General features: G+C 36.4%; 2 protein-coding genes and 1 pseudogene across 4 annotated transcripts in view; 1 reads left to right on the forward strand and 2 right to left on the reverse strand.

Annotated features, from left to right (window-relative positions):
* Positions 1–48: 48 nt before the first annotated feature.
* Positions 49–5,569, reverse strand: LOC109095239 (zinc finger protein 131-like). 2 transcript variants are annotated; one of them, XM_042729941.1, is made up of 7 exons: positions 5,419–5,569; positions 4,348–4,501; positions 4,140–4,241; positions 3,451–3,595; positions 2,677–3,368; positions 2,459–2,589; positions 49–971 (listed from the first exon to the last, which is right to left on the reverse strand). In XM_042729941.1, exons 2-7 carry the CDS (start codon positions 4,469–4,471, stop codon positions 447–449), a joined length of 1,719 nt encoding a protein of 572 aa, XP_042585875.1. In that variant the 5' UTR covers positions 4,472–4,501; positions 5,419–5,569; the 3' UTR covers positions 49–446. The 2 variants fall into 2 exon arrangements, with proteins under 2 accessions (XP_042585875.1, XP_042585876.1); XM_042729942.1 differs by lacking the exon at positions 5,419–5,569 and adding an exon at positions 5,026–5,334.
* Positions 5,570–8,821: 3,252 nt separating this feature from the next.
* LOC109095244 lies at positions 8,822–13,451 on the forward strand (annotated as a pseudogene). Its single transcript, XR_002018720.2, has 5 exons — positions 8,822–8,972; positions 9,821–10,048; positions 10,218–10,427; positions 10,524–10,641; positions 11,847–13,451. The product of XR_002018720.2 is annotated as a selenoprotein Pa-like (transcript).
* A 3,889-nt stretch (positions 13,452–17,340) lies between these two features.
* Positions 17,341–25,830, reverse strand: part of ghra (growth hormone receptor a) — a 34,043-nt gene continuing 25,553 nt past the window's right edge. The window contains exons 6-9 of the mRNA XM_042729945.1: positions 23,749–23,902; positions 23,533–23,623; positions 23,189–23,258; positions 17,341–22,481 (exon numbers count right to left, since the gene is read on the reverse strand). Of these exons, the coding sequence (XP_042585879.1) occupies positions 21,387–22,481; positions 23,189–23,258; positions 23,533–23,623; positions 23,749–23,902 (1,410 nt within the window). The 3' untranslated portion in view covers positions 17,341–21,386. The remainder of the gene's footprint in view (positions 22,482–23,188; positions 23,259–23,532; positions 23,624–23,748; positions 23,903–25,830) is intronic.

Raw genomic sequence — 25,830 nt, forward strand, 5'->3', positions numbered from 1 at the left:
GAAAGATTAGAAGCACAAGCCAGAACTGCATACATGTCATCTCGAGTATCTGGGGAAACATTATGCCCTTTAATTCTTTTATGAAAATAAGCTTCTTGCACACGCTATAAACATACATCCAAAGATAACTTAAAAAAAAAAAAAACAACATTATTTCCACACCCGAAGCAGTCTTGGCCATGTGCACTATTCATGAAATGAATTACATCTTACTATTCTTACCCACAAGATACATTAAAAGCATGACTGAACCTGTGATCAGATTTAAAGAGACACTGCTTTCTGAGAAGTGAAGAGCAAAGCTTAAAGAAATAAAGCTGGTGACCCATCTTTGTTGGATGAATCCATTGTGAGTATTACTGTATGGGTATGCGGTGGGAAAGGAGTAAAGGCCTGGTTCACCTTCCCAATTCATTCTCAAAGTGTCCATGCACAGGAGAGGCCTTTCATACATTTGCAGTCTTTACTTCTTTCGAACTGTCCACTGCCTCTTGTTTAACTTGACATTCTGCTGGTTCTGCAACAGTCACCTGTTCTATTTGGATTTCCATTGCTCGTTCTTTCAATCTCTCGCCATCTACTTGTAAAACCACTGTCTCTTCCACCCCACCCACAGTCTGAGAAGTCTGTATCGGCGTCTCTTCCTCCACTACGAGAGACTCCTCAACAGCAACAACGTCCACCGGCTCCACAGTGACATGCTCCACACGCATGCCGTCCTCCAGGATCACCCTCTCCTCTCCCTCCTCAACCTCCGTCATAGCCAAGATCGTGGCTGGGTCTGAAATCATGACTTCCTCTGTGACGATAACCTTCTCCTGCAAGCCGTGGAGTTCTTGCAGATGAATGTGGAGGTCTTTGGGTTGCGTGAACCACTGATCGCAAATGGTGCAGTGGTTGGGTTTCTCACCCGTGTGGGTCACTAAGTGGTCCTTGAACTGCTCCCAACTATTGAAAACACTGCTACAGACCTGAGGAGGGAAAAAGATAAGTGAGTAGGGCTGCATGAATGAGCAAAATACGACCAAAACTGCCATATTGCTTAGTGTGATTAACATATTACTTTTAATTTAATGCACAATATGTTTTTTAATTAAAAATTTCCAAAAAATCACTAGAACAGTGTTATATATTTTGCTGACTTGTCTACTCACATTATTCCAAATGTTACGAAGAATGTTTAAGTCCAAAGAAAGAGCAATTTTAAGTAATGGCTTGTCCCTGATCTGTTTTGTAGAAAACATGGAAGCAGCAAATACGCTTTAATATGTTATGTGTTTTATTAAACAGGGATGACCGCACAGAGTAGCAGTATAACAGAATTTTCAAATGTATCTGGTATAATAAAACAGCACTGCTTTATTTCCCCTACATATGCACGACCAAAAGGAGCGGAAGCGGTCGACTGTGGCATAATAAAAGCTCCGCTGCTTTCGAGCCGTGTGTCACGCTCGTTTAGCGGCCTCGTTTTGCTTCGACAGCTTTCAGCCTTACCCCGCTTCATAGTACGATGTTAATAAATCTTTAATACATTAGCTCATCCATGAACATGATTTCTGCCCGAGGCCTTTGGAATGCATTGGCTGTGTGGATGAAGACGACAACTCCCATGATTCCACACTCAGTCAAGGCGTCATCAAACTATGCCTGTGTTTCTTTGTTTATTTTGAATACTAGCCCTCTTAGTGGCGAAAACTTACATATTGTGCCTTTAAATTAATATATTTTTAGTTTTTGGAGAAACAATATGCGGCAACCATCTTTCCAAACTTATGAGAAGCAATAATATACATGCTGTTGTCAAAAAATGAGAACCTGAGGTACTTTGCCAAAAATGAAGCTTGATGCTTTGATGTTTGTAAATGATATGAAGACTTAAACATATATGTATATACACACACACACACACACATATATACATGTATCAGTTTTACAGTTCTACTCTCAAATATAACATACACATGCATATATATATATATATATATATATATATATATACACACACACACACAAACACACACACGTATATAGATTTATCAGTTTTACAGTTCTACTCTCAAATATAACATTATTATATTTTTCTTAAATACTCAATTTGTTATTTTGCAACGTAATATTAAAATGGTATTCTTATTTGATATTTTACATTTTTTTTAAAATACTATTATCATCAAATTTATATTTTTCCATTTTCATTAAAGTTTTAGTAATCTTATGTTTCTCTAGTCTCTAGTTGTTTTTTTTTTTTACTTCAGTTTTAGTAAAAAATTAAGTTACACTAAAATGAATTATTTGAGAAACTGCATGTAATATATTGTATCTTAAAAACCACAGAATCACATTTATTTATCAGAAAAATTGCAATTTAATTTTCTTTAACCCTTTTAGTGAGTTTTTCCAGAAGGTTTAGTATAGTAAAAATGCATGTTTGGATAATATTTTACTGGCTAAAACCAACCTGGCATTCATACAGCTTCTTTCTCCCTTTTTTGGCTCCAGCCCCATTTTGACATGCTGACATATGGCACTTCAGCGTACTGTTCCTGGCAAAACGTTCATGGCACTCCGGGCACTCAAAGGGTTTCTCACCTACACATACGTGAATAAATTGAAAGCTGATTAGAGACTGCATTAGAATACAGTTCTTAAAATGCATTTAACCTCATAATATCTCACCTGTGTGCTTCCTTAAATGCTCTTTGAAGTGTCCAAAATGATCAAACTGCTTCTCACAGTACTCGCAAACATGCACTTTCTTTTTCTGTCGTTGGGACTGTTCCTCCGCATCAAAATGGTAATTATTCAAGTGCTGTTTGAGGGCTCCTTCCCGGGCATATGTTTTACCACAGTGCCTGCAGACAAAGCCCTTATCTGGGGTAGCGGTGTGAGTCTTCATGTGCTGTTTGAGGTGGTAGTAGAGTTTGAAGCAGCGGTCGCACTTGTCACAACGGAAAAGGTTGTCCAGCTGAGAGATCTGAACCTCCACCACTTCAATATTCTCCAGGGTCTTGGAGGCAATCACAGCCTCTTCCGGCACGACTACCGAATCATCTACTTCCTTTTTCATCACATGGAGTGTCTGCTCTCCCTGCTGGTACTTGCTGGTGATGTCGGCCAATAAGGCCAATGCGGAGTCATCCGATGAGGGTTCGGTTGAACTCCTAGCGGCATCCACTACTTCCACCAGGCCACTTTCCTCCACCTCAATATGTTCCTCGCCAACCTCCACTTCGATTTCAACAGATTCGGTCTCCACTGAAGGAAGAGTCTCAGTGATCACATTGGAGGTCTCTGCGATTTTCCTCTTCTTAGCCTTGCTCTTTCCTGCCAAGGCCTGGGAGGAGTCTACTGAAGCAGTACCATTCCTTCTACGTAGGAGAAGAAACATAATAGCTAAAAATCAACTTCAGGATAACATCAAGCAAATTAAATTGTACATTAGTGAGCAACCTGTTGTTCAACGCTTTGATCGCCTCCTGCATTTGAAGGTACTCTGCAGCTCTCCAGACATCATTGACTTCTTCCTCACCATTCACAGCTAATGTAGCTGTATAAGTGAACTCCATTAGGTGACGGAAGGCAGTGTTGCCAACACCTGTTCATTGCAACAAAAATATTGCAGTAAAGATTACTATCGAACATACATTATTTGGAGTAATTTTTAGTTTACTACTACTAGGGCTGGGAGAACGTAAAATGCAATGGCAAAAAAGTGTCAACTGGTAGAATTAACTGCTGTCAACTTGGATACAAAAAAACCCAGAGGGCTGACTCTAATGTAGAAGAGATGTAGACTTCTTTTAAAAAACAACTTTCCATTATTCCCTTTGGGTAATAAACAAAATAAGGTAACACTTTATTTTAAGGTGTCCTTGTTACATGTTAAATGTATTAAAATAACAATAAATAATGTATAATTACATGCAAATAACCCTAAGCCAAACCCTAATCCTAACCATATAGTGAGTTCATGTAGTTAATTAATATTACTCTTCAGTACTTAAGTGTATAATTACACTGTAACAATGACAGACAGAGTTGCTGAATAAGATTAGTCATTGTCCAGGAAAAACAGGCTACATTGTAATATTCAACAGTTTTTGGTTCCACGGAGTTGCATGTATTGTTAGGTAGGCTACCTTCAATTTCCACTAGAGGCTCTTGAGTGAAGTCCTGAAAGAATTTGTGGAAAAACTGACTGCAGGCAGCCAGAACAGCTTTGTGGGCCCGAAACTGATGTCCTGTTAAAGTAACCACAATCATCAGCACCTGTTTATTCAACTGTATAATATTTTGCATAATTCCAAAAGGTATTAGATTAGCAGGTACAAACACTGGAAAACTCACCATCCACAATAAGAGTGATGTCTGTGAACTGATCCAGCTGACGCTGCTCATTCAGTTTGTCAAGCATCACTTTGTAATGGGCTGGAAACTCATGCCCATAGTCAACATCTCCATCAACAGACATGGTTCAGCCCTTTCCCTGCGCATGCAAGTACTATGAAGAAATAAACAGACAATAAAAACATGACAGCATAATAAAAATATGTATATATATATATATATATGTGTGTGTATATATATGTATGTGTGTATATATATGTGTGTGTATATTTATATATGTATATTTATATATGTATGTATATATATATATATATATATATATATATATATACACACACACACATACACACACACACACACACACATTGTTGTTTATTTTTATATATATATATATATATATGTGTGTGTGTGTGTGTGTGTGTGTGTGTGTGTGTGTGTGTGTGTGTGTGTAAAAAAAAACAACTATGGTCGCAAGTCCCGTCGTTACCAATAGATTTCAATGGAACTAACCACCACAGTTAGCTAACGCAGCTTTTGGGAAACGAACCCAAATTTTGTAAGTGGGTAGACAGCTAAAATTTTAAAATGCCGTTTGAAAGCCAAAAAATTCGTCTACAATCTTTTACAGACGTGTGTCATTTGACACAGACAATGTTTTGAGATAAATTAGGCACATACTTTGTAATGGCCCCTATGCCACCAGATCCATAGAGTAGCGGGCATTTCTAAGCAGCTTGCCGAATAAGCGCGCATTTCTACAGGGAGCTTTTCTACGCAAGACGGGCGGCTTCACACCCAGCGGATCAAACTGCTGAAAAGCCGCGTACTTTAACTGTCCAACCGTATGGATGTCCTAAAAAATATACAAACGGCAAAAGGAGCACTGCGTGCCAGTCAGCTTCATGATACTCGCACGCTGGGCCTGTGGCCGCTAACACATTCGCCATTTGTTTTCTGGACCATTGTCGTTACGTCATCAAATCGCGCATTAAAATGCTCTTTTAATCAGACACAATCCCTTTCGGCTAAATAATGAGTGACACCGGGTGTCTAACGCTCCCGAAAACTTACCCCGGGTGACGCTCTGGTGTTTCGTGCGGTTGTTTATATGCGTTGAAGGCCTGAAGCGATCAATGTGCTGTTTTTCCTCCGCTCGTCGGAAAAGGGCGGTCGCTTCTGCTCTGGCCTCGAGTTCCCATAAGCCCTCGCGGAAGAGTTTTATCGCGCGAGGCTGACAGGTCGTGGTTACCAGGGCGACGGTGCCCAAAGATCCCGTTATCTACAAGTATGGAAAATGTACATTTGTTTTGGCTTAATTATTTTAGTAGATTATTAATGTGTTTTGTATTCTGGTTGTGTATATACTCTACTGCTTTGCTCAAGTCACATAGGCCCAGGTTTATTGTTCTTTTAAACAGCATAATAGGCCTTTGTGCTGGAGGCCCATGTATCCCCTGTAAGTGTTATATGTTACATTTAAAAAAAAAAAAAAAACTTGATTTGGATTAGTTGTTAAAAGGTAAATAAGTCCAAGAAGTAAACCATAAGTAAAGCATTTGATTTGGATTAAAAGATTTAAATAAAAATGTATTTAAAAATTAGCCATAAGTAAAGCATTTTATGGAAGGCTTGTAGGCTACATACAATTCATTGATATATTATTAGCCTATAGTTTTTGTTCACATTTTGAATTCATTTTAATGTTTATATTTCATTTTAAATTTCAATATTTAAATTTAATTTTAAATGTTTTCTTTATCTTATTGTCTTGTCATTTTTATTCGTTAAACGTCTATATGCTAGTTCTCAATTTTTATTTCAGTTTTAGTTATTTTAGATAAGATAAAATAAATCTAAGATTTTAATTTTTTTATTTCAGTTAATGTTTATTTATTTCTTATTATTTTTTTTAAAGTTTTTTTTAATGGTTTTCGTTTTAATTTTAATAAACCTGATCCAATTTTACTTTTGTTCAAAAACACATTGGTGAAAAAAATCCGCAAATAAGAAAGAAAAAAAAACTCAAACTCATGTTTCATATGACCCTTAAAACAGAAGTAATTACATTTTTCACAAAGGATATTTGAAGTTAAAGGTGGGGTAAGCGATTTCTGGCAGCCAATGCTGACATTTGAAATCCCCAAAACAAACACGCCCCTACCCCAAAAGCGTCTCGCCCCTATTTTGATAGCTCCGCCCCACACATACGTACATAACCCAGTTCTATAAAACAAAGCAAACCCAGTGTTACACCGTGTCTTCACTTGACGCGGAGCGATACTACAGAACTCATGATAGTCAGTGATGCTGTCTACACCACAGATAGAGCCTATATACATATATACTGTATATACATATATATATATATGGTCTTCACTGGATGCGGCGCAGCACGACACGACAAATCCCCGACAGAAAACTGCTGCTGCCTTCTATTCATGACTTCCTGACACAAATTTCAAATGATTTTCAACAGTCGCTTTGTCGTCCCGTCAGTGTAGACAGACTGTAGTTATTTCGGCACAGACACGGTGTTACTCATCTATCGAGATGCATAGCAACCTCGGCGTCCATCGCAGGCCTTCCGCTCCTTGAGTTCTCTCCAGCGCTGGGAAGCTGATCCGATATTTACACGGGTCCTACTTCTTGCCTTAAGCCTTCTTTTGTTCCACAGACGTTTCCTCTGTTGTTTTTTATCCACCATCTCTATCTTTCTGTCGCTCGGCTCGCTAATGTCCATCATGTTCACTGAACGCTCTTTCCTCCACGTCATGAGTAGACACGCCCCTTTTACAGCTGATTGGCTACAAGTTTGTTTTGCTATTCGGCCCGAATCAGTTTCTAAAGCATTTTTGAAAAATTGCTTACCCCACCTTTAAGCTGAAATTTGACATAAAATGTTTTTTGCTTCTCTCAGAGCCGAAACGTGCGTTATTCATTGACAGACAAAGTTCTCCACTGCCCTCCTGAGGCACAACTGAGATACAGTTAAAACTAAAGGTTCTTATTGGCATTGATGGTTCCATGGAACGTTTCCATTCCACAAAAGGATCTTTATAGTGGAAAAAGGTTCTTTAGATGACAATTTTCTTCACATTAAGAAAAATGGTACTTTTAAGAGCTGTTTACTGAGAACTAAAAATGGTTCTTTCATCACTGTAAAAACCCTCTTTTGGAATCTTTATTTTTTAAAGAGTGTAGCGTATGTATGACAAAATACTGATGCTTTTCAGCTAAAATGTGATTGTTGGAAGCATGCGTACAATGTAAAGTTAAATGTAAAAACAGAATACAACATAACCTTAATTCATATATCTGAACCAAACATCAACAGGTTTACACATAAGCTGAGTGTGTTAAACCATTGCAGGTTTGCTAGTTAAACATTAGGCTAATCTAAAAATGATTGTCAAAACTTGAGAAAAAAGCTAAAGTCAAATAGATTAGACAATTCCTGAATTGCTATTGGTGTAGCTGTTGTTATAATGCTGTTGATTTAATGTCCAGTTGTTGCACTATACATTGACTTGGATATACAGTTTATTCTTTACTGAGACAAATGTATTGTCAAGATTTAGGAGAACCAGTTTATCTAATAAATGATTTCATAACACCTTCTTTAAGTTAACTATTAACTAGCAGTAATCAGTAAAATATGTGTTAACTGCATCTGAAGTGCATCACTAGGAGGTCAAACTGTCCTCCAGATCATGAGATCTGATAATGAACATGAACTAATTGATAAATTATAAAACATAAGACAGTATTGAGACTCTCTTTCAATGTTTATAAAAGGGTTTTGGATGTTTATGTAAGTTTTAAACACTTGTCTTGTCTTGCAAATGCACTCTTATCATTGTTTTTCCAGTCTTACAGAATTTTAAAAACATGGTTTATCAAAGTTCAGCAAAAAGAGAGGAAGTTTCAAAGTTTCATCTCAGCAGGAAAAGTGCTGACACTAACCCAGCTGTGCACTGCTGCACAAACAAAAATTGCAGGATGTTAAGAGAACCATGCAAATAAAATGATCATTGATTCTGTACGAATGAATGCTTTAATGTTGCACACAATGATCTGATACATAATCAGTTGTAATTTCTTTTCAGTGTTGCACCCAGCCCCCCACTTTTCAGCCCTTATGGAAACAGAAGTATGGAATGCAGTGTTCGTTAACTGTTTACTATCTGGACTTTTTTTTTTTTTTGTGGCAAAAACAAGTGTAACTTTGCTACCAGTTTTTCTTTTTCTTTTTTTGAAAGAGACGTGTGAAGAAATGAAAAAGTTAGAAAGGAAAAAATGAAAAAGAAAATAAAAAACAGACTTTGGCAGTGACACATACCAATACTAATCCACTTAGACATTCTTTTTTTCACCTTTTTAAGCTTTGGCTTGTCCTCTCAAAACACATTATGGAGGTTACAGATATTTACTGCTGATGCGTGTAACTCCTGGGGTGAATACGTGAGCTATTAAAGTTTTTGAAACAGGGACAGAGGGACCTTTGCCCTGCTTTCAGTCAGGAAAAACAAGACGAGTATAAATAGGAGGAGCCGTGAGGGAGCGGGTTGTTTTCGTCTAGAACCAGCTACGAAAGTATCTCTGCTGAAGTCTCTCAAGTAAAACAAGTAAGTCACTCATCAGTTATGAGATATAATATTTTTTACATTTCTTTTTTTTTAGCTGTTCTGTAAAAAATCTTCTTTGCATTACTTATAATTTTTTTTTTCAATTGTTCAAATATACTTTAAGTTTAATGTAGCCTAGGTATTAATGCATTATTTAAAACTAGTTTGCACATTAATTTGGCTCTGACACTTTACAATGTCCTTCAATAGCATCTGGATGGACTATGGACCTTGTCCTAAACTTGCTTTCATTTACTTTGATCACTAAATCAGGGTTAATTACTGTAATTACAGGTACTTGATTATTATATGGCCAATACAAGAACAATATGGTTATATAACTGCTAAATGGACAGTAATTTTGATATGTGCTGAGTCAAAAGAGACTATTCCCCTGCAGAGTTTCCCTCTTGCTGTACGCCATTTTTTCTTGTTTCCTATAAAGCTTCTTTAGAACAATATATATTGTGAAACATGTTATAAAAATTAAATTCATTGAATTAAATATCAGTATTTTATTAGTATATTATATATCAGTATATTTTATAGAGCTGTGACATTTGAAAAGAATTAATTAAATAAATAAATAATATATATATATATATAATATATATATATATATATATATATATATATATATATATATATATATATATATATATATATATATATATCACTATATATTTTATATAGCTGTGACATTTAATGTAACAATAAATAAAATAGTAAAATACACAAAAATGCATATTAAAAATGTTTGTCAGGTTGGAATTGTATCAGCATTTTACAGTTCAAATGTCTTCTGTTTTTTTATGGATATGAGACAAGCTCTTGGTCTTTGTGTTTAGGTTAGTGGGTCTGTTGTTTGGAGTCATGTGGAAGGCACTCAGCCTTACCCTGGCTCTCTGCCTGCTGGTGGGCTGCAGTGCAGAGAGCGAAACAGACGGAGCCCGCTGCAAACTTCCTCCCGTGTGGAAGATCGGAGAGGAGGAGCCCATGAAGAACGCTCTTGGACATGTGACGGTGGTGGCTTACCTCCAGGCCAGCTGATTGTTCTGCTTAGAGCAAGCATCGAAGTGAGTGCAGACTTTTTACTTTATACTAATAATTTCAAACATACCAAAGAAAAATAGCAAAACATTAATGAGACCTTGTTTTTCAAACCCTTATCTGGTCACATTCTTAACAGTGTTCTCTTTGTACAAGGCGTATTTATCTAATCCAACTTGTTGAATATTCTTCAAGGCTCAATGACTTGCTCCTGAAGTTTGAGAACCAAGGTTACGTGAATATAAACTACATGGTGGTAAACAACCGAGACGAAAGATCCCAGCAGCTGCACCACTTGCTCAAAGAAAGACTGATGAATATCACCCTCTACGCCCAAGACCTCAGTCAGCCAGATGTCTGGCAGGCAGTAAATGTTGAGAAGGATGACATCTTGGTCTATGACAGGTTCGGCTCACCACTCACCTAGTTCAATTCACCAAATGAACACGATCACTATATTACTTTAATAATAATATTCCACTAAACACCTTTTTCTACCAGGTGTGGCCGACTCACTTACCATCTGTCTCTTCCCTACACCATCCTGAGCCACCCACATGTGGAGGAGGCCATAAGACGTACTTATTGTGATGGTGTTTGTGGAGAATGCAGCATTGAGGTAAAACAGCAGTTATTATAAATATAGTATGTAATATACATAGAATATAGTATGCTTTCTGTAAGCTCAACACCAGTTATAAATATGACCAGAATAAAAACCTTTTTTCTCTCCATTATTTTTATTTACTCACCCTCATGTTAGCCTTCTAAACAATGTGGTGCTGAGAATGATATGAGATAAAACTGTCAAGATCCAAAAAGCACATAAAGGTACTAAACGAAGTCCATATAATCTGTGCACAAAATGCGCAGTTTCCTTCTAGGTGGCGCCCTATCAAATAAATAGCCTACATAATCTCTTAAAAAAGTTTCATTTAGAAAAACAAATTCAGAATATGTATAAACACTTTTAATTATGTTGTTCTTTATTATAGATATTCATATTCATATTGTTCATTTATTTGTTATTTCTTGGTATATGTTTTATACATGAATGCACATTTTAGGTAAGAGTCCTCTACTGTTTTTATTTAATGGGCATATAGCCTAAAACAACAACAAAAAAACCTTCAAAATTTACTTTTAATGTTTAAACTAATATAAATGTTTTTCTTAGGCTTTGGTTTTTATAATATATGTTATGCATTCTATACATAAGAATAAAAGCATGTGTAAAAAAGGTTCTTTCTTTTTATGCATTCTATTCTATGGCTCCATGAAGAACCTTTCAAATGCTTGGAAACTTTCCATTGCATAAAAAGTTCTTTATACTGGAAAAAAGTTCTTCAGATTAATAAAATGTTCTTCCACTAAGAAAAAACAAGCCACAAAATGGACCACAAAACCATTGATAAGTAGTACGGGTATATTTGTAGCAATAGCCAACAATAAATTGTATAGGTCAAAATTATCAATTTTTCTTTAATGCCAGAAATTATTAGGAAATTAAGATATTTAGAAAATTTCCTACAGTAAATATATGAAAACTTAACTTTTGATTAATAATATGGATTGCTAAGAACTTCATTTGGACAACTTTAATTTGAATTTGAATGGAAAGCTTATTTATTCAGCTTTCGGATGATGTATAAATCTCAATTTCAACAAATTGACCCTTCTAAGAACTGTTCACTGAAAGGTTATTCTTTGGTTCTTCTATGGCACAGGTTCTTCTATGGCATTTTTTTTAAAATAAAACCTTTTGGAAGCTTTTTATGAGTACACAAAGTATTTTCAATTTGCCCTTTCCTCTGGTCATTACAGAGTTCACTGCAACTTGAACAGTGCAAGAAATCCACAGATGAGAATACACCAACAGAGGGAGAACAGCATCATCAGCACGAACATCACGGTCATCATGGACATGGTCACGAAGGGCATCAACCCGACGGCGTGGAGAGGCACAGGCATCATCCTCACCATCACCACCATCACCACCACGGCCAACAACAGGTTGATATGGGTCAGCAGATCCTGACCCAGGTTGACTTTGGTCAGGCAGCCGTTGAGCCACCAATCATGAAACGGCCTTGAGCTAAGCACACTAGGTGAAAAGTTCAGTACAGCTGACAGCAGGGGGCAGACGCTCCAGCCACCAGCTGATGCTGACACTGACGACAGCTCTTTGGCGACAGCAACGGGCGTGTGGCAGGCCTCTGACACTGTGAGGGGGCTCTTCCAGCCTCCTGACACTGACAGGGCCTGAAGGAGGACAACCACATCAGGGAGACCTGACAGTGACGTCCCGCCCCACAAGCTGAATGAGAGCTGTCGCAAAAACCCTGAGCCTGACCAGCAGGGGACGCGAGTTGAGTATGACAGGAGAAGTAAACAGGGCCATTGGCTTTGTAACAATCTTGTCTGATCATTTATAGCTTCACGTAAACATCAGTGAACCCCGTATTGCTGGTCAATGCTCTCGGTTAATCTTACCAACTAGTATTTCACACCTCAGCGTTTGGCAGCACTGGACTTTAGCATCCCATTCGGAACAATTAGCAAATTGGTTATTGTTAGAAGGAAGATAAATCATTCAGGAACATCTAAATGACAAAATGTGCTCTAGATTTGGATATTTTTTTGGTTACATCAAACAAACTTTAATGGGTCCAGTGTCTGTTTGCTTCTGAGAGTGTGTTAGGTTCATCATGTTAGTGTCTTTTCACCTCTAGATGCTTTATGTGGCCTTTATGAAGGCAGGTGCGGAAACTATGCACTAGTGGTGCCTGTTTGATGTTAGGCCACACAGAGCAGAGGGCAAAGGTCACGTAACGTCCTGTAACCCTTGCTATACCCAATCAAAGCTATCCTATATGAAAATCTGGGGTATTAAAATCTTTTTTTTTTTGCTCTGGTATTCAGTAAATTGTTTTAGTTTTGCCGTGTGTAGATGGAGGTGGTAAAGTAGGCAGAGAGATTCTGATTTTAAAAGTTTCTTCTTAAAGACCAAACACTGTTGAATTATCTAGAAAATATATCTGTATTCTTCTAGTTACTAGAGCAGATTTTGTAAGGGGATTGTAAAATGCATTTCATATTTGGCATTACAAAAATGTTAATGGATCATAGGGAAATGCACACAAATTGTGATTTTTTACTGCACATTTATTAGAGTGGAATTTGTATCCAAGGGGGTAATTGGAAAAAGGTTAAGTTGTTGTTATCTTGGGAAAGATTGTTTGAAACATTGTACATACTTAATGAAGGTTTTCTGGAAAATCTAGTATCACCTGGAAGACCTGAGAAACTGTATGAAAAAATGTATGCTGTGGTGCCAGTTACATATGAATGTAAAACGCATGAGAAATGTAAGACAGAAAAATACATGTTACTCAGATCAACTCAAATAAAAAAAATAAAAAACCTTAAGTGAACTGTACTTTGATTTTTTGACTATAAAATAGGTATAAAACAGACACAAATTATCCTACCAGTAAATTGAAATGGTACGTTTTGACTGATAATTGATAAATTAATTAATTCATTTTAATTCAATTTATAAATTTTAATTTATTACTTTTAAATACATGTTATTATAAATTAGCTGATAACGTACGATTATTTGTTTTATATCATTTAAATCACTATTCTTTATTTTACAAAGAAAAATAATTTTCTAAAATATTTTATTTTGATGTTAAATTTATTAATATAATATTTTAAATATATTTAATATAATTAATGATTTTTTATTTTATTTAATTGATGGATTATATAAATACATGGTTTTATGAATTAATTTACAATATATAGGCTAACACACATTTTTTATTTCTTGAAGGTAAATACATATTGGTAACATTTTATTTCACAGTGTCTTTATTATATGTTACATGTACTTGTAGTAATAATAGTTAACCCTAACCCTATAAGTACACTTTGTACTTAGTACTTTAGCAATTACATTGCAACTGGCACCTTAAAATAGCCTAAATATTTTATTTTCAACTAATTATATCTTTTATATTTTATTTTGATATATTTATATATGTTTACTATTTTAAGCATACATGTAATCGTTTAAATCATTTGCAAATGTACACATTTTTTAAAGGGAAAATATACAAAATCAAACAAACAAACAAAATCCTGTTCTGTTTACTGTTTTATGTCATTCCGAAGTTCACCAACAGATGGCGCGCGCGCACTGATTCATTTTTCGCCTATGTTACTTTCCCTTTGAGAGCCTCCCCAACATTTTTCTCACAAACCTGGACTCATGAGCTGTCTGCAGTGTTTCCTTTTAGATCCGGTTAGACACACAGATGTCTCTAGCCATACGCGTGGAACTTAAACACACAGTCTCCTGGCAGAAAACACAGGTAACGTTAGAGAGAAAGTGAAGGAGAAATTACCCCTTTTAACCGCTGCCATGCAACACCTAATTGCCAAATGAATTAAATTTTTCATAAAATGACTTGAGTCATGAGTATTAATAGCAAGACAGCATATGAGCCTCTAAGTTGCAGACTAAGGATTTCTATGCAGGAACCCAAATAAATTTTAAGCAAGCAGAACATCCAAATGCCTTCTGTTTCATTCTGTTATATTCATCAGTGAGATTTTCATCGACGCTTAGCAAAGAAATTGTAGCTCTAGCTTTATTTTAGTGCCACAATCTCAGAAAAAAAAGTACGAAACTCACTGGCGCGGTACCATTTTAAAGGGTACTAATATGTACAGTAGCTATAGTTTAGATACAAATATGCACACTTTACCCTTACACAAATTAACCATGGTTTTATTTTATTAACAGTGTAGGCCTAGTGTTTTTATTTTTATTTTTTATAACCACAGATTTACTACAAATACCATTATTAAACTATGGTTAGTGCAGCAAAATCATAGTTAATTTTGTAGTTTAACTATAATATCCACAGTTTCTTTTTTTTTTTTTTTTTTTTGAAAAACCATTTTGGGGTAGGGCTGGTACTAATATGTACTTTTAAACTACTAATAAAAGGATAGTTCACCCAAAAATGAAAATTCTGTCATTAATTACTCCCCCTCATGTCGTTCCAAACCCATAAGACCTTTGTTCACACGTGTGGTATTCTCGTGAACGCGTGTCAAAGACTGACAGGGAAGAGAAAAATTAGTTGATTAAAGTCGTTATGTTTGTGGGGTGGGGGTATCAAAAAAAGTATTCTTGTAGCTTCATTAAATTAAGGTTGAAGCACTGATGTGACATGGACTATTTTAACTATGTCCTTACTCCCTTTCTGGGCCTTGAACATGTTAGTTACATTGCTGTCTATGCAGGGTCAGAAAGCTCTCAGATTTCATCAAAAATAACCTAATATTTGTTCTGAAGAGGAACAAAGGTCTTTACGGATTTGGAACGACAGATTTTTCATTTTTAGGTAAACTATCCCTTTAGGGTGCTAATGTGTACCACTGAGGTGTAAATATGTACCTTTTAACGTTTGTACTGCCCTAGGGACAGCTTTGTACTTTTTTTCTGAGAGAGTATAGTCAAAATTTTCATGAAGTAGATGGCCTCAGTTTCTTTCAGACCTCATGACTTCCAGGATAGTAACCAGACCTGTCTATTTCATTGTTTTCATATCAGCAAGGGCACTGTGGGTTGTGGACAAGCAATAATTTGACCCTGAAACATTTAACATAAGATCAAGAATGACGTTCCCTGGTTTCAACAGCCCTTGAGATGCCATATAAACGTCAGCTCTTTTAAACACATGTCAAACCTCCCGTTCAAAGCATGCAATGCAAAAGGTCAACAAGCAAGTCGAGGCAATAAATGGTCAGGGTGGGTGGCTTTGATAGGCTTAATTGGCCTGAAGATCCAGTGCAGGAGAGCAGAGACTCATGGCCAATTACTTACAATGTCCTGAGAGGCGGACTGTGAGAGTGGGCTACACAGATCCAATCAGCCTCACGCGGTGTTGCTAAGTACGCACCGCTCGCCAAATTGCCTGATCTGCTTTCCCTAGCCAGGGTCCTGCTGCTTCTGTATCCACTTATCAGAGACCGGAGAGCTTCTATCTGGTACTTGCTGGATGCCTGCTCTTCCCCTCGCTCCCGGTACATTAAGGCTTTCGTGGTGTTGACCTGGCCTTCATAATGCATCAGGCCTTCTCCACAGCATGGCTCTCAATGATGTAGTTAAGTTAGTCTGTCATACACATCACACCAACATCGTACTAATGGACCCCTTGTGCAGTAGGTTACAGTTTGTTCCTGTTTTCCATTACAACACTGTGAAATGAGAATGAAGACAACTTCCTGAGGTGTTATGGACTGGATATTGATGCGTAAGTGAGATGATTCATTTATTCATATGATGTCCATTAACTTCGTGGCACACCACAGAAACAGTAAAGCATATCTATCATATATATATTTATATATGTATATATATGGAATTAGAAATGCTTTGAGAAACAGAAATATATATATATATATATATATATATATATATATAAACACACACACACACACATACACACATGCAATTTTTTGAAGATTTTTTATTTGTGCACTAGTGCTCAGAAGTTTGGGGTCAGTAAGATTTTTCTTTTGCTCACCAACGCTTCTTTTTTTATTTCAAATACATTAAAAATAGTATTATTGCGAAATATTATTAAAAAATTAAACTGTTTGTATATTTGAATATATTTTCAAATAATATAATAAAAAAATATTTAAAAAGTAATTTATTCCTGTGACTGAAAAGCACTCGTCTTCAGTGCCACATGATCTTTCAGAAATCATTCTAATATACTGATTTGGTGCTCAAGAAACATTTCATATTTTTTTTTATCAGTGTTGCAAACAGCTGCATAATATTTTCAGGATTCTTTGATGAACCGAAAGTTCAAAAGAACAGCATTTATTTGAAATAGTATTTTTTGTAATACTAAAAATGTCTTTGTCATTTTTGATCAATATAATTTTATTATAATTAATAAAATAAGTTAATAACTATTATTTTATTTAATAATAAATACAATAAAATTTTAATAATTTCTATTTTCATAAATATACTTCCTGCTAGGAAAGGTAGAAAGGCACTAAAACGGCACTACATTTTTCGTCATCTGTAACAATATTATGGACTACAAGTTTAGTAGAACTCATTTTTATGGTATATTGCTTTATAAATGTAGACTCTTGGGTGCCCATAATGCAAGTCTAACACTTTTTCTTCTTTCACTTCTATTGCTTGCTTAAAAATGAATGTTGTTAACATGCTGGAGGCTTTTTTCAGGTTGTTGTTCCCAATCAATCTTGTGTTCAGGGCTATTTCTGTTTATTTTTTACCAGTCCGTCCTCACCTTGAGGGAAATGATGCCTGAAAAGCCGAAACATATATTTTCACAGTAATACCCAAGCGCACAGTACACACATTCAGCCAGAACAGTATACTAGTATTATTTGCAACAAGATTAACTTAACAGTCCAGTCTATGTCTATACATAAAACATGAAACAACCAACAGCATACGGCCACAGATAATCTAATAGATTGAAGCTATCGTTATTAAACTGAAGAAAACAGAACAAAGCAAATGCTGAAAATGAAGATCATTTGAGGTATGAAGAATTCAACCAATTCCAAATAGCAAACTGTACAAATATTTCAATAACAAACCTGAATCAAGTTCTTTATAATGTCTCTAGTAATGCTCAGCGGTGTGCATCCATAAGGCAAATACATCATTTGATCAAAAATTGGCACAAAACTGCTCCAAAAAATATCTAGTCACATACAGGACTAACCGTACAGAAGATTAAATGTACTAGCATGTCTATATATCATGTGCATTTGTCAACTTGCATGTACAGACAAGCATTGAACTGCCTATGCATTTTAAGAATTTCGCAAAAGACAGAGATTCATAAGAAAATGCTACATGAGAAGGAAAGAGATAGGAGCAGCACTGCAGGAACGCAACATTCAGCAGAAGCTTAAATGCATATTGTACACCACATGTCATGAGAGCTTAAGACATTTCCATTAAAACATGAACATGCTGGTTTCACAGCAATGGCAGCAGCAGAAGAGTTGTATAATACTTGATATTTCTCAATAAGGCAATATGTTTACATATAAAAGAATGGCACATTGCTAAGCACAGTGTTAAGATTGACTACATCATGTAAAGGCCTACTATTAATCATATATACACATAATAAACATGTGCAGGACTTCCCAGGTGAAATCGTTAATTGTTATCTAAGCATTATTCTTACTGATTTAGCTTATGTCCTGTTGTGTGTGTGTGGAGGCACATAGAGTATAGGCCATTAAAAATCTGTTTTATATATCAGAAATATATCATATATATATATATTTTTTTATTATTAAATAGTTTATATTTCTGCATGTCATAATATAAAAGTAAATATTTTAACTGTTTTTTTTTCTTTTCTTTTTCTCAAACTCAATATAAGAAAAAGCTAAATACTTTCTTCTGTACCGTTTTTGTCTTTTCTTTTTTGTTTCATCTCTACTGCAATATCTACACTACAAGTCCTCTCCTCCGGCTCATTGTTCAACAGTTTTTGGTCACATATGTCTTAGGTGTATCTGTGTGTTCGCACAATAACAAAGGCTTAGCATCATAATTATGGCACTTCATTCTACTGCGGTACAACAGAACACACAAATTGCACTAAATGATAAAATCAAACGATACACTTGAAAAGCCTGAGCTGTTATTATGAAAACACATACACTGTCCTCCAAAAGCAATTTAAAGAAGTTTTGTATTTAAATCGATTTTTCTCAGTAAACAAAACAGTGGATCTGAGATTAACTCCAGAATTTACTTGTGGACTATCAAGAATTTAAGGAAATGTAAACCTACGTGCAGGTTAAAAATAACTGTACATTTTAGACCTTTTGCATGCTAAGGAAAAAACTGACCACAAGGTCTGCCCTAGACAAGCAGGTTCTGCTCATGGCATCTGTACAGATCTGGCAGAACATCAACAGGGAAAGATCAGCCTTGTTCTGTGATGTCTGTAAATAGCACAGTATGGGAAGTCATTTACGAAGATCAGCTTATCCAAAACATAATGTTCTGTCATTATTTACTTACTCACATGTTGTTCTTTACCTGTATAGTGTTATTTTAATCTGTTTAAAACAATTTTTTTTGCTGAGACTGAATCAGTGAGCCGGTGACTGGATAAGTGAACAAATTATTTGGATTAGGATTGGATTAGGTTTACAAATTGGACTTTACAGGTCATTCCTGAATTGTTCCAGAACTGACGGACTTCACTCTTAAAAATAAAGGTTCTTTATAAGCATCAATGGAACCTTTCAAATGCAGAAAAGTTTCTTTATAGTTGGAAAAAGTATATATATATATTTTTTTAGAAATTCTTCAAAATGGTTCTTTTAGGAACGGTTCACTGAAAGGTTCTTTGGGGAACCAAATATGATTCTTCTATGGCATCACTGCAAAAACACCCTTTTGGAGCCTTTATTTTTAAGAGTGTTAATGACCCAGTCTAAATGGAGCTGAACATTATCAATGAATAACAGCTTCAATTTTGGTTTGTTCATCACACAAAGCTTTCAAAATTACACCAGGAGATTTAGAATATAGAGCACAAGTCATATTGATGACTTTTATGGGTCTTTAAAGTCATGGTCTATTGTTTTTTGTAAATGATGAGGCTAAGATCTGCCTGAAGAATCTGATTAATTATTGAATTGAACTATTGAACAATTCCTTTAGCTTCTGTTGGAATATGCAAAATTAATCATTAAGTGCAATTCATTGTGTCAAATGGTTTGCCTAACTGGCGGTGTACCTTTAATATACTTGTAAAAGTTTGGGGCACAAATAACCTAAAAATTAGAATAAAAATCAAACACTTTGGGGGCACAAATAAATAAAATTCAAAGTCAAAAATCAAATGCTTTTGGAAGGCACTGCAACTACAACAGACACCTAAAACAAGTCAGGACCCAGTATTCAAGCATCATAGGCAAACCCAGGACCAATTGAGTTTGTAATCCAAAGGCTCCTTCTTCACCATCATATACCTCTACTGTGTTTCTCTAAAAACAGAGAACATGTAAGAGTCACAAAGCGCTCAAAATAAGCTCATCTATACAACTTAACAAGCAATACTTTTTTCTGTACAAACTTATCAACAGCATCGAATTAAATCTGTGAGAAATTCACCGACTGGGTTTCTAATATGTGGCTTGAGAACTCTTAAAAGTCTATGGTTGTAAATAATAAAAAAAATAATAGTTTTTAATTCTCCAGTTATTATTCCTTCTATTATAATGCATGATTTCATAAAATAGCTTTAGTTAAAAGCAGCTTTAGAGGCTGTGGTGCACAAGAGTTTGCTGTTTCTAGAGGACATCACTGAATTAACTGTCCTGACAAGAATTATAGCCTTATTTAATGGCAAGTCTTTGTCTAATAAAACAAGTCCAAAAATTGGCACATCTTTCCCAGCTATCCTGTAATGTAACTCCCATTGTAAATGCACGTACACATTTATAGTGTCTTCTTCAATATAAAACTGCTACATGCACAAAGGTAACACATAAGAAAACTTGCCATACAGTTTGCATTGCACAGCAAAGACCCTACAATTCCCCTGGATACATTAATACAAATAAAGACAAGTTCACTTATCACTTTTTGAACAAGCAAAGGTAACACCTTGTTCAGTGGGCTAATATCACAAAAACTTGTCTCAAAATTTTCTAGTAATGATCTCAAATATTACAGTCATATATAGTGATGCTAAAATAAACACCTGCACCACAACCCCATTTTCTTTTAGTGTTTTAGCATATTGAAAAAGTTCATTTGCTGAGTTTATCCATCTGGCTATGGCAGAGGATAAAATGTGCAGAAAGGATGCAGCGCTCAAGTGGCTCCCATAAATCTGAGGAAGCAGGTTCCCTTAACAAGATCAAAAAATATCGACTTGTCCACAAAACTAAAATATTTTGGGAACCTTAATATGATGCAATGGAATATTTTTCCATTTTTCCATATGCAAGCAAATCCAGGTTGAGGAAATCACAGTAAAGTGATACATCTTTCACTTGTGTGTAAACAATTTAGTATAAAGATATGTTTGGATTTATCTTATTGAATCTATTTCATCCCAATGCCACTGTAGCTCTAGATCTGTATCTTTGTAATAAGATAAACACATTTTCAAAATGGTTCTCAGACACAGCAAGCGAGCATATTTCTGTAGTCTTTTTTTTTTTTTTTTGCGTGTAACCAGCTGATGTTTCTGATTGTAAATTGATAACACATTTAAACTCTCTCGGCGAGCTAGCGTAGCACTACTGCAACAGCTGACAGAAAAGAAACGTTTTCAGCTCCTTCCATTTTGTAGCGTACAGCAGAGAAAATTCATGTGCAGAATTTCCGTCACGCGTCGCGCCATTCATGCAACTTTGGTTTCCAGCAGTGAGAAGGTACAACAAGACAATGAACTTTGCGCTTTTCAGTCCCTTCATGGGGTCAGGTTTCCCAGAAGGTCTGGGGTGAGGTACCCCATGGGCATGGTAGGCATTGCTGGGAGGTGTTTGTTTGGGCTGTGAGGGCATATCGCGGGCTGTGAGGAAGGAGGATTCAGGAGGAGGCTGTGCTGCGTCCACTTCCTGCACTACAGTATAGTCTGACACTGGGGGCAGTATGGGGGCTGGAGGAGCTTCGGGGAGAAGATACGGCGTCTGGGAATCACTGGTGGACACCAGGTACTCCCCGTTCCAGAGGTTCCCCTCGACAGCTTGGGTTGGAAATGTTTGGTACCCCTGCTCAGGACCAGGGCTGGGCGGCACACTGGCGGAAAGCTGCCTGGCTGTGTTCTCTGAGGTGTAGGCTCCATCGGAAACCAGCTGGAACTGTATCTTCTTCTCATTCTCTTCTTCCTTCTTTTTCTCTGGAGAGCTGTTCAGTTGTCCAGGTGAAAGCACCACTCCTCCTGCTGGTGTGAAATCGCTTACTTGGGCATAAAAGTCCATGTTGACCCAGCTGGGCACAGCGGGTTGTGTTTGAATGGGCGTCTCCTCAACTTCTGATGTCTGTTGGACGCCAAGGTCAGGGATGGATGAGCTGCTTCTGGAAACCAGAGGGTGGTTATCTCCCCGTCCAGAATGGCCAGGCAGAAGGGAAGCCAAGTCCTCAGGATTTGGGATTTCTGGGTCGTAGCAGCTAGCACGACCCGAATCGTCATCGCTTTTGAAATTAAGGACGTGAGAAGAGCCTGAGCGGGACACGCCCAGCAGATGTTGTGTATCAGAACTCTCATTCTTCTCTGCGGGGTCATCAAGGTCCAGCTGGATGAACTCCACCCATGGATCCTCATGGTAGAAGTCCGGCTTGTACATATCCTGACTGCTCAGCAAAGAATTGAGCTGGTCAAGCTTTCCATTCTGTCAGTGAAAGAGAGAATAAAATGTATTATTAGATAGGACATAAGTGCTATAAAAAATAAATAAAACTGTTATAGAAAAAAACTACACTAAATCATTTTCAAAAACATTTGTATGTCATACATTACATTTTTATGTGGGCATAGGTGTGTTTGTTTTCGATTGCTCTTGGGGTTTAATTGTTTCATGCTTACACTACAGTCTAAAAATGGAGTACGAGGGTTGTTTAATAAACAAGTCCCCAAGCTTTTTTGGAGGTTTTAATAATTATGGGATAACACCCACATAATGTCAACAATTATGACCTTTTCAAAACAATCAACTTCTGCAGTGATTTATGCCATTTTGCAGCTCATGCAAGATTTGCACAGAGGCTTAATCTTTTCAGTCTAATTTTATAATGCGACACTGAAATAATTCTTATGTAAGACTCTGCGTAATGTTCTTATTCATGTATTCACCTCTCATTGTTTTGCTGACAATTGCTGTTATGCATTTTATGACGAGCAACAAACCAGGCTTATTGTCTTTGTCATTCCAAAAAAAAAAAATCTTATCCTGTCTTATTTATCAGCAAAAACACACTGGACAATAAATTTTCCAGGCTATATATACTGTATTACACATTATTATAATTACTTGCAGTTACAAATGTAATTTGTATTAAAAAATGAACAAAATAAGGTACATGTTTAATGCAGAATTACCTTCAGCAGCTCTGGGTCGATGCCTTTTATTTTAGGTGCAGGAATAGGTGGTAAAAATATTACCATCAACCTGTGAAAACAAATTAACAAAATATTGTATATGAAAACCCTTATATGCATTTGTAATTGTGTGTTGTTTCAGGAGTTGTGTAGACAGAGCAATTCCCAGCTTATAGCTTAACATGAAAACTAATTACAAAAAAAACTTAAATATAAATCTTACATTTTAAAAAGAGGGCTTCATTTTCATTGTATAGAATCAAATTTTTAATCGATTTTTTTGTCTTTGACAAATGACCATATTTGGGAGATACACTTTAATGGGGGTTTAAAAAAAATCTCACCTCTGTTGTTGAGAGAAGATGAGGAGGACAAGAAGAATCACCACTCCAATCACTCCAAAAATCAACACCAACGTCGTCGGGAACGTTGATTCTGTGCAAAGAGAAATGGTCTTTTCTTACCCTGGAGCAATTTGCTTAACTGAATCCTGATGGTTGAGCTGCACAGCTGCTTTCACTTTGTGCAAACAACAAGTCAAGTTTCTGGCGTTGACTAACCTTTGCTTGGTATCTGTGCCACATGCACAATGATGCTGTCACTGAATTCGCCAAAGTTGTCAAAGGCTGACATCTTGCAGCGCACCCGGACTTCATACTCTTTGTCAGTATGTAAACCGTAGATGGACTGCTGTGTGCCACTCTCCAGGTCCAGCTGCAAAAAGAAAGGATGAAAAAGTGAATAAGAAAAGCACAATACAAGAGATTGAGCAATAAAGTAGCATTTGTGAGCCATAACATTTACTCAGACAGACAAATCGATATGTGGAAAGAACTGTACGTTTTTTCCAGGGCTGTCAATTTAATGTGTTGAGAAATGGTAAACAGATTTAATGTTAATATAGTTGGCAAATTTCAAAATGGATTACATATTTAAAGCCACTTTTTCAATGCACATTTAATAACAATGACTTTTAATTATCTTCCTTTGAGGGGCTTTTCTCAACAATATTATTTATTTGTTTTCCTCAAAACCTTACATTTTTGTACTAATCTAGCTTTATTTTATACCACAAAGAGAATAACTGTCAAGAACCTCACTAAAAATAATCCTTAAAGTTTATATCTAAAACTCTCTTGAGGACACCTAAAAGTGAATGTACTTGTATGTGACCTCAGCAGAGGGCCTACAGGAATAATTGTAACAGTGAATCATTCCCCTCTGATCTATTCAGGCCTGCCAACATACGGCAGTGATTTAACATGTGGCTCAGTGTGGTTTTTCGTGTGTCTGCTCAGGCTGGGCAGGACCGCTGGGCAGGCTGGGGGAACGTGGCTGTTGGGGAGTGTAAACCGAGAGAGCCCCTGAAGATCCTGCCAGATGCAAAGATCTCCCAGAACCAAGCCTGAATTACAGAGCACATATGACTGCTCTGGACCAGCGGTGACCCTTTTAGAAAGAGTAGATGAATACTGGTTTATAATGTGTCTCCAACACAAAATTGTATTTCTCAGAATACAATAAATAGCGTGGTATAGACAATTTCCTCCACCGCAATGCCTGGGAGTACATCGAGAGAGGAAGATCAAAACAGCTACATAATGTTTTGTGATGGTCCGATGAACTCCACAAACTTACTTTTAAAGATAGATTCTCTAGGTTTACATTATTTCATGCCACAGCTCTGCTCATTTTAATCCTCACTGGCTGATAAAAATGTTAAAGGTTAGGGTAACACTTAATTTTATAATATCCTTGTTACAAGTTACATGTACTGTACTTACTATAGTAATAACAATAAATTATGTAAAATTATATGCAACTAACCCTAAACCAAACCTGCATCCTAACCCTAACCATATAGTAAGTACAGTACATGTAGTTTATTAATATTACTTAATACTTATGTATAATTGTAATAAGGACACATTAAAATAAAGTGTAACCAAGGTTTGTTTTAATATATTAAAGGGATACTCCACCCCACAATGAATATTTTTACTTTAATCACTTACCCCCATGTCATTCCAAACCAGTAAAAGCTTAGTTCGTCTTCGGAACACAATTTAAGATATTTTGGATGAAAACCAGGAGGCCTGTGACTGTCCCATAGACTGCCAAGTAAATAACACTGTCAAGGTCCATAAAAGGTATGAAAGTCGTCGTCAGAATACTCCATCTGCCATCAGACTGCAATCTGGGTTTTTCTCTTCTGTATCATCCGCACCACAAGGATGCGCTGTTTCTACGTGTATTTAGCTTTGATTTGAAAGAAAACAGGTCATCCTTGTGGCGCGGATAATACAGAAGAGCATATGCAGCATACGGTGATATAGAGAGACACAGAGGAGACCGTTGACAAAGGAATTGTTGAATAAAGAAAATATTCCTATCACCTTCGCTTACAAAAAATGTTCCTGTCACTTCATTTAACCCATATTGCACGTCTGATGGCAGATGGAGTATTCTGATGACAACTTTCATACCTTTTATGAACCTTGACACTGTTATTTACTTGGCAGTCTATAGGACAGTGACAGGCCTCCCGGTTTTCATCCAGAATATCTCAAATTGTGTTTCGAAGACATTTTGGGGTGGAGTATCCCTTTAATGTGAATGATATATTATTTAAGCGGCATTTG

The sequence above is a fragment of the Cyprinus carpio genome, chromosome B8 (genome assembly GCF_018340385.1).
Source record: "Cyprinus carpio isolate SPL01 chromosome B8, ASM1834038v1, whole genome shotgun sequence".
Taxonomy (NCBI): Eukaryota; Metazoa; Chordata; class Actinopteri; order Cypriniformes; family Cyprinidae; genus Cyprinus; species Cyprinus carpio.

What these genes read in the sequence shown, in the direction of transcription:
- LOC109095239 (XM_042729941.1), bottom strand. Translation starts at nt 4,471, where the DNA reads ATGTCTGTTGATGGAGATGTTGACTATGGGCATGAGTTTCCAGCCCAT. An exon ending in ATCAAAGCGTTGAACAACAG is followed by an intron (nt 3,369 to 3,450) that starts GTTGCTCACTAA and finishes TCTCCTACGTAG; the next exon opens with AAGGAATGGTACTGCTTCAG. An exon ending in AGAAGCTGTATGAATGCCAG is followed by an intron (nt 972 to 2,458) that starts GTTGGTTTTAGC and finishes TTCCCTCCTCAG; the next exon opens with GTCTGTAGCAGTGTTTTCAA.